Raw genomic sequence first — 8,208 nt, forward strand, 5'->3', positions numbered from 1 at the left:
ATTATCAGGACCATTAGCCCTGCCCTTTGCAGAAAGATAAGGGTTTGTTTTTTTTTTTTCTCTTTTCTCCTCCCCAGGATCTAGGGAAGGCTACTCTTTCTTTCAAACCCTTTTCAGAATCATAATTAAATTATTACACTCCCTCAGGTCCAGGACCCCACACAGGACTCTGCATCTCATACGCAAGAAAACAGTAAGAACTATCTAAACATGTCCTATACCTTTTTTTTTTTTTGAGATGGAGTCTCACTTCTTTGCCCAGGCTGGAGTGCACTGTTGCGATCTCAGCTCACTGCAACCTCCGCCTCCCGGGTTCAAGTGATTCTCCTGTCTCAGCCTCCCAGGTAGCTGTAGCTGGGATTACAGGCACATGCCAGCATGCCCGGCTAATTTTTGTATTTTTAGTAGAGACGGGGTTTCACCATGTTGGCAGGCTGGCCTCGAACTCCTGACCTCAAGTAAGTGATCCATCTGCCTCAGCCCCCCAAAGTCCTGGGATTATAGATGTGAGCCACCGCACTCGGTCTTTTTTTTTTTCTTTTTTTAAAGGTAGGATCTCACTTTGTCACCCAGGCTGGAGTGCAGTGGCACAATCTTGGCTTACTGCAGCCCTGACCTCTCAGGCTCAAGTAATCCTCCCACCTCAGCCTCTCAGGTGGCTGGGACTACTGGTGTACGCCACCGCACCAGGATAACTTAAAAATTTTGACTGGGTGCGGTGGCTCACACCTGTTATCCCAGCACTTCCAGGAGGCCAAGGTGGGAAGATCAGTTGAGGCCAGGAGTTTGAGACCAGCCTGGCCAACATGGCAAAACCCCGTCTCTACTAAAAATACAAAAAATTAGCCAGGCATGCTGATGTGGACCTGCAGTCCTAGCTACTCAGGACGCTGAGGCAGGAGAATCACTTGAATCTGTGAGGCGGAGGTTGCAGTGAGCTGAGATCACGCCACTGCACTCCAGCCCGGGCAACAGAGCAAGACTGTTCTCAAAAAAAAACAACAACAACAAAACCTTTTTTGTAGAAATGGGGTCCCACTATGTTGCTCAGGCTGGCCTCGAACTCCTGGTCTCAAGTGATCCTCCTACCTCGGCCTCCCAAAATGCTGGGATTACAGCCATGAGCCACCGCACCTGGCCTCCTGTATCATTTTTGCTCGGAGACTTTGAGAACAATTGTAGAAGCAGGCACTTCAACAGCCACCGCCCTGGGCATTAGCCTCAGGCATGCCTCTGGCTTTGGGTGCCTACCTGGAATCCATACAGAGACTCTGAGTGTCCTATACATGTGTGCAGAAGAAACAAATAAATCCAAAGGATCAGGATCTGGAGCCAAGAGAGAAAACCGCCTGCCCAGGAAAGAGCCAACACAAGTTATCTGTCCACAAAATGTCCCAGGGGCAGACTCCAGGTCACCCAGGCTGAGCCCAGCCCAGCCCAGCGAAGGGCTCCTCTGCTCTGCCTGCCTTGGGCCGGTCGAGGTGGAAAGCTCTCGTTGGTGGAACCTCTGCAGCCAACTAGGTTGTGTAGGAAGGAACAGCCCGAGTGGTGAACACACCTGCCTGCTCGGCCTCCAGGGGCCACCTCTTGAGCAGGATGAGGAGCCTCCCCCCAGGGAGCGGCCCCCACAGTGCACTGGGCTGTCCAGAGCTGGGTCTCTGGCTAGCCAGGGTGGGAGAGGGAGGCTCTTGGAGGCTGCTGGAGCCTCCCTGGGTACCTAAACCATATAAATAAAGTGCGTGGGCTGCTTGGCGGCTCATTTTTAACTATAAACTGCCAAAAGACAAAAGACCAAAAGGGAAAGGAGATGCCAGTCCCTCTCCGTTCTCCCTGTCACAGCCTCAAAGCCCAGACATGGCGGCCTCTTAGAACCGCCTGGGAAGCCTTCCCTGCTGGGGCAAGTTTGCATGCTCAGGGCCCAGGATGCTCAGACCTGGGCTTGTGCTCAGCTCTGTAAAAGCACCTTCTCTGTACAAAGACACTTTGACCAGCACTGTTTGGTTCCTGAAAGGACTTTTTGTCCTTTTCTGCAGGGAAAAGGAGGACCTGGGGTGTATCTGCGAAGTGCTTTCTCCAACTAGCCCCAGAGACTTCCACACCACAGTGAAGGCCGCCAGCATTTCCCCCTGCACCGCACCGACCCACGTGGAGGGCACAAGTCACACACAAGTTTGTGGCTATTCCAAGACCATGGGGCAACTCGGCTTCCTGGGCTGGCCCAAGCTGGGACCACCACAGCAAAGGCGTGGTTCCTCGCCCACCTGTCTGACCTGCTTTAGGACCTGGGTGTTTGCCATCACCCACACATCTGCTTCTCTCCGCCCATCTTAGGGATTCGCTCCCCCGCACCCCCCGCCACCCCCCCTGCGCGTCTTCTCCTTCCCCATCCTGCTGTGAGGTCAGAATCCTATGCTTACGACACCTCGGTCTGTTGCCATGGAAACAGGGGCGGATTAAGGCTGGAGCGCGGAGCGCAGGGATCAGGCCCCTCCGCTACCTGAGCTCCCGCATCGGCCGGCTCCCGCAGGGCCAGGGCAGCCAGCCGCAGGCGCCGCGGCTTCTCAACCTCCCGACCGGGCCGGGCGCAGGTGGGGATCCCGGCGGGGCGCCACTGCCCGCTCCGACCTGGGAGAGGAGAGAGGCAGACGCAGAGGCCTGAACGACAGTCGGCGGGGCCCGTGGGCTCCCGGCGTAGTCACCTGCCCTCCCGGGGCCGAGGGGACTGCACCCCGCGTGGCAACCACGTGGGGGCGCGGCAGGACTTCCCCGGTACCCGCACCAACTTTGCCGCGCTCGGCACCGGGCAGGGTTGCCGGGGCTTCTAGCCAAAGTGGTCGCGAAGCCAGCTGTCCTCAAGTTGAGCTGGGCACCGGTCGCGCACACTGCCGGCACGGCCTTCGCGACCCTCCGCTCCCAGCGGAAGGAAAGTTTGAGGAACTGGACATCAGGCGCTTGCCGCTCCCCACCCTCAGCCGCTGGATGCCCAGAGCCCATCCCTGGGGATCAGAGCAGGGCTGCAAAGGCGATGCCCACGTCCGGGCACCGTCGGGGAAGCTAGGGCGCGCGGGGAGCGCCCGGGCCGCGCGGTTGCTGATTGCTGGCTGCACTGGAGCGCCGTGCGGACTCGGCCTCCACAAAGCGGTGAAAGCAAGGGCGTGTGCCCGCGCAGGGGATGGAGCCTGCAAGTGCAAAACTTTATCACAGCAGAGCAAAGGTCCCAGGAGGCCGGTTCCCCTTCCACCTCCGGCCTCTCACTCTGGTCTTCGACTGACCCCTCCGAGCCGGATCGCTAGGCCTGGCCACTGCATCCATGGAGCAAACCTCGGGTCTCACAACTGGCCAACGACGGGAGCTGAGCCCCAGCAGCAGCCCCTCGGCGTGTGCGCCCGGCAAAACCCACCAGCCCGCGGAGGGTTACTTCCCGGACCGGGAGCCCCGGCGCCGGGCGACTCCCGGGCTCGCGGCTCCCTCCCGAGCGCATTCAACTTCAAGTTGCCCCTGCGGCTCCAACTCACCTTTGCGAAGCATGTTGGCCGGGGGGCCGCCGCTCGGAGGTCGGCCTAGGCGCACTCCCTCCCTGGGTCCAGATTCAAATCCCTGGGCGCCAGCTGCAGCTAATCCGAGCGCGTCGAGGCGGGGGCAAGCCGGGGATCCGCTGGTGTCCGGTGGCCCGGCCCCGCAGGGGCATGGTGAGCTTCAGCTCCGCGCCCAGAGCACCGGCGCCCGCAAGCAACCGTGGCGCTGCCCGGCAGCCCCGCGCGCTCGCTCAGCCCCGGGGCGAGCTGCTGGCTCCGCGGAGCCGGCGGCCTGCTTCTGCCGCCCGGAGCACTTTGCAGAAGGTTTTGAGGGGGCCGCCGCCCCCTGACCGGCCGGCCGCAGCCCCCTCCTCTCCGCCCCCTCGGACCACCGCCGCCGCGGCTGCTGCAAAAGGGCGCTCGCACGCACCGCCGAGCTCCGGGGAAAGCGCCCTGCGCGCGTTTGCAGGACCGAGCGATCGGCGGAGCGGGGCGCCTCCCTTCCTCCCCCCGGCTTCCCCCTCCTCTCCTCCTCCCTCCCTCCCTGGCTTGCTAGCTCCCTCCCTCTCGCTCCGCTCCCCGCCCCCGCTCACGGAGCGCCTCCCATACAAAATTTATGAAAGTGCTCTCAGCTCGCAGTGCCGAGCGCCGTCCTATTCCCAGGGCAGCGGCGCTCAGTCGCGCGGCGCCGCCTCCCAAGGTGTTTTCACTGCGCCCGCCCCCGGGGAAGGTCCTCGGCCCCCGTCTGTCCAGGCACCTGCCCCAGTCCCCGAACCTTTCGCCGGCCCCGCGGGCCTCCCGGAGCCCAAACCCGCAGCCCAGCCCCCGCCCGCTCGCCCTTCGCGGCTGGAGGTCATCGGGAGAGGCGGCTGGGACGCGAGGACCGCCGCCCGGAGTCCAGATCGCGAGTCCCCTCCTGGCCGCACCTTCTCCCAGTCTCGACGGCTCCTCCCTGCACAGAACCGCCCCAGCAAACCGGGCCGCCCCGCACCCCGAGACCCAGGACACTGTTCTTTTGTAGGGAGAGGAGGGGAGCAAGCATTCCGGAGGGGCCCGCTGCAAATTCCAGGGAGAAGGAAGGACCCGCGCGGGTTCGGGTGGTCTGTCTCTGCGTGGGTGGGTGGGTGGGGTCGCTGATCTCCCTTGGTCCACACAGACCCCGCCAGGGGGTTCGCGGAGAATGGAGGAGGGGCCGCTTGGAAAGCGGGTCCCGCAGGGGCCTGTTGGGCTGAGGAAAGAGAAGGTTGGGGCCAGGCGAGCTCCTGGGTGGAGGCGGCACCCCCTACCGGCCTGGGATCAGAGGGATTCGGAGGGAAAAAATAGAGTGGCTGGACCAAGTCACTCACTCCACACACATTCACCGAAGACTCAGCATGTATGTGTGGGACACAGACAGAAAAGACTTGGCTTTGCCCTGTCCTCAAGGAGTTTACATTTTAATAGGGGACAAATGGGGAAAGTCCAGAGAAGATGGGAAGATAGTGTTTAGAAGAAAAACAAGCCCAGTGCGGTTCTGGAGCTGACACAGGGGTGGGGGTGTCGGTCAAGGAAAGCTGCTCAGAACAGGTGACATCCAAGCAGAAATCCAGCTGAAGCCCTCCTTGGAGGAAAGGTGACATGATAGGAAGGTCAAAAAGAAGATCAGGGCGGGGCGTGGTGACTCACGCCTGTAATCGTAGCACTTTGGGAGGCGGAGCAAGGTGGATCACAAGGTCAGGAGTTTGAGACCAGCTTGGCCAGCATGGTGAAACCCGGTCTCTACTAAAAATGCAAAAATTAGCTGGGCATGGTGGCGCGACCCTGGAGTCCCAGCTACTTGGGAGGCTGAGGCAGGAGAATCGCTTGAACCTGGGAAGTGGAGGTTGCAGTGAGCCAAGATTGTGCCACTGCACTCCAGGCTGGGTGACAAAGTGAGACTCTGTCTCAAAAAAAAAAAAAAAAAAAGGTAAGGCTGGGCACAGTGGCTCACGCCTGTAATCCCGGCACTTTGGGAGGCTGAGCTGAGCGCTGAGCAGATCACTTGAGGTCAAGAGTTTGAGACCTGCCTGGCCAACGTGGTGAAACCCTGTCTTCATTAAAAAAATGCAAAAATTAACCAGGTGTGGTGGCACATGCCTGTAATCCCAGCTACTTGAGAGGCTGCAGGAGAATCTCTGGAACCCGGGAGATGGAGGTTGTAGTGAGCCGAGATCGTGCCACTGCACTCCAGCCTGGGTGACAGAGCAAGACTCTGTCTCAAAACAAAACAAAACAGGCTGGGCGTGGTGGCTCATGCCTGTAATCCAAGCACTTTGGAGGCCAAGGCGGGCGGATTACCTAAATTCGGGAGTTCAAGACCAGCCTGACCAACATGGTGAAACCCTGTCTTAAAAAACAAACAAACAAACAAACAAAAAAGGCCAGTCTGACATACATGCATCTGGTGGCACTGAAGCTTCAGATTTGAACCAAGGCTCTGGGCTTGGACTTCCAGAAGCTTCAGGTGTCATGGGAGAAGAAAAAACCCACAAACCATCTTAGAGTGTGACAGAAGTCACGAAGACTGAGAAAGGGCTCTGCTAGCTCTGCCAGGGGCTAAGATATAATCAGGAAACAGTCACAGAAGAGGGCTGAGTTCGGCGCACTGAGAAGGGGGAAGGGCATTCCAGCAGATGCTTGAAGGTGAGAAATAAACCTGTTCTGAAGATGAATAAGATTGGTCCTTCCTGAGGACCATCGGCTCACACCTATAATCTCAGCACTTTGGGAGGCTGAGGTGGGAGGACTGATTGAGGACAGGAGTTCAAGACCAGCCTAGGCTACATAGTGAGACTCCATGTCTATTTAAAACAAAAATGTTTAAAGATAAAAAAAAGACTGATGGCTGCTACTCTGGGCACACTGCCCATGGCCACAAGGAGCAGTTAAAAAAAAAAAAAAAAAGATTGGTCCCTCTTGGGGTAGGAACAGAAGGTGAAGCATTCCTTCTCTTAGCCACCAGCTGCAAGGCAGTGCTGCCCCCACCCCCTGCCTGAGCCCTGACACGGGGACCTGAGGTCCTCTGTCAGTACACTGAGGCCCAGAGACTTGCTCAATGTCACATAACAGATCTGTGATAAAGTGTGGGCCTGACTCAGGGCCCGAATGTGGGATAATCCTCCTTCCACCTCCCCAAGCCGCCTCCCCATGACCCCCTAGCCCACAGACTCTAGCATCTTAGGAAAAGTTGGCTGGAACTGGGCGGAGTGTGAGAAGCAGAGTTATTTCAGGCCTTAGGAGGGCTGGGTACTGCCTTGGAGTCCAGCCAGGGGGTGGGGGCGACTAAAGGCGGGTGCTGTGGTGTAATGTGGGGGTGCACTGTGCCCGCCTTCTTGTCAGGCAGTAATTACTCAGACTGCTGAGTAACTCAGGCAGGGAGACCCCCACAGACAGATGGAGGTGTCCTCGGCCCAAGCGGAATGGCAGCCCCCGGTGTCCTGCTCTGCGGGGTCCTGAGGCACATTCTCACATCTGTTCTTCATGTCAGTTCTCCTAGTCATCATCTGGTTTCCTAACGGGAGCCAGGGCAGCTCACGAGGCACAGTGGATCCAGGGCAATTTACAAGAGGATGCGAACTTTGCCATCAACAGGCCCCACCTCCGATGAGGAAAGGTCCTGAGGGATGTGGTGCCTGCTAGGGAGAAGCCGTTGCTCAGCTGGAGCCAGTCTTTTCCCCTGGAAACTCAGTCTTGCAGCCAGAGCTAAGGCTGTCCACAGGCTGGGCATTGGTGTCCTGAGAGAGGAGGGGCTGAGCTCCCGGAATTCAGTTCTTGCATGCTAGGAATCCAGAGAAGCTGGGGAGAGATGGGAAGGTCCCATCTGGACACATCAAGTTGAGGGGAGTGTTCCTGGGACCCACACTGGCTACATTTCTGTCTAAAGTGAACTGTCCTTAAAGCGGGTGGCCTGAAGGGCAGGACACTGACCCCTCATGATCCTGCCCTCGGCTGCTCACTCCCAGCCTGCCCAGCCATTCCTGCTCCCTGGGCAGCCTCCCAGGCAGGGCCTGTCTCTGGCTGCTTGTTTTCACTTCTCCCTGCACCTTAATTAGGAGTTTCTAAGCAGGGAGGGCCTCTGGGGGAGCCTGAGGCCACAGAGCTGACTTAAAGGGCCAGCTGTGCTCACAGCACTAGGGCAGAGAGAGGAGGAGGATGCCAGGGGGCTGGGTGGACATTCAGCCCTGGGGGACCATTGTTCCAGTGGCCGGACTTCGCTCAGGGCCAGTCCTGCAGGTACTTGCTCTTGCAAAGGTCAAAGCTGTCTCACTGGCTGTCTTCTCTTTGGGGTCTCTGGGGCTCTGGCCAGTGATCAGGAGAAAGACTAGCCCTGAGGGGACAGGGCAAAGGTTGGCCAGGGTCCAGAAGGGTTAGACATCACAGTCCTCGACTGCCCACCCTCCCAGGAGAGCACCCTCAGGCTGTGGGCCTTCCCCAGAGAGGCAGTTTCTCCCATGGCAACATTCTACAGCATCTACACTGTGGGTTCTAAAGGTGATAAGGGCTGGGTGCTGTGGCTCATGCCTGTAATCCCAGCACTTTGGGAGGCCTAAGTGGGAGGATTGCTTGAGTCCAGAGGTTCAAAACCAGCCTGGGCAACATACTGGGACCTTATCTCTACAAAAAAAAAAAAAAAAAAAAAAAAATAGCTGCACGTGGTGGCACATGCCTGTGGTCC

At 58.5% G+C, this 8,208-nt stretch overlaps 1 protein-coding gene across 1 annotated transcript in view; it reads right to left on the reverse strand.

The window, feature by feature from the left end:
- RTN4RL1 (reticulon 4 receptor like 1) overlaps window positions 1–3,574 on the reverse strand; it is an 89,845-nt gene extending 86,271 nt beyond the window's left edge. The window contains exon 1 of the mRNA XM_064378021.1: window positions 3,516–3,574. Within this exon, the coding sequence (XP_064234091.1) occupies window positions 3,516–3,528 (13 nt within the window). The 5' untranslated portion in view covers window positions 3,529–3,574. The remainder of the gene's footprint in view (window positions 1–3,515) is intronic.
- Between the last annotated feature and the right edge of the window lie 4,634 nt (window positions 3,575–8,208).

The sequence above is a fragment of the Aotus nancymaae genome, unplaced genomic scaffold (assembly GCF_030222135.1).
Source record: "Aotus nancymaae isolate 86718 unplaced genomic scaffold, 86718_ANA_hifiasm-v0.15.2.pri h1tg000018l, whole genome shotgun sequence".
NCBI classification, from domain to species: Eukaryota; Metazoa; Chordata; class Mammalia; order Primates; family Aotidae; genus Aotus; species Aotus nancymaae.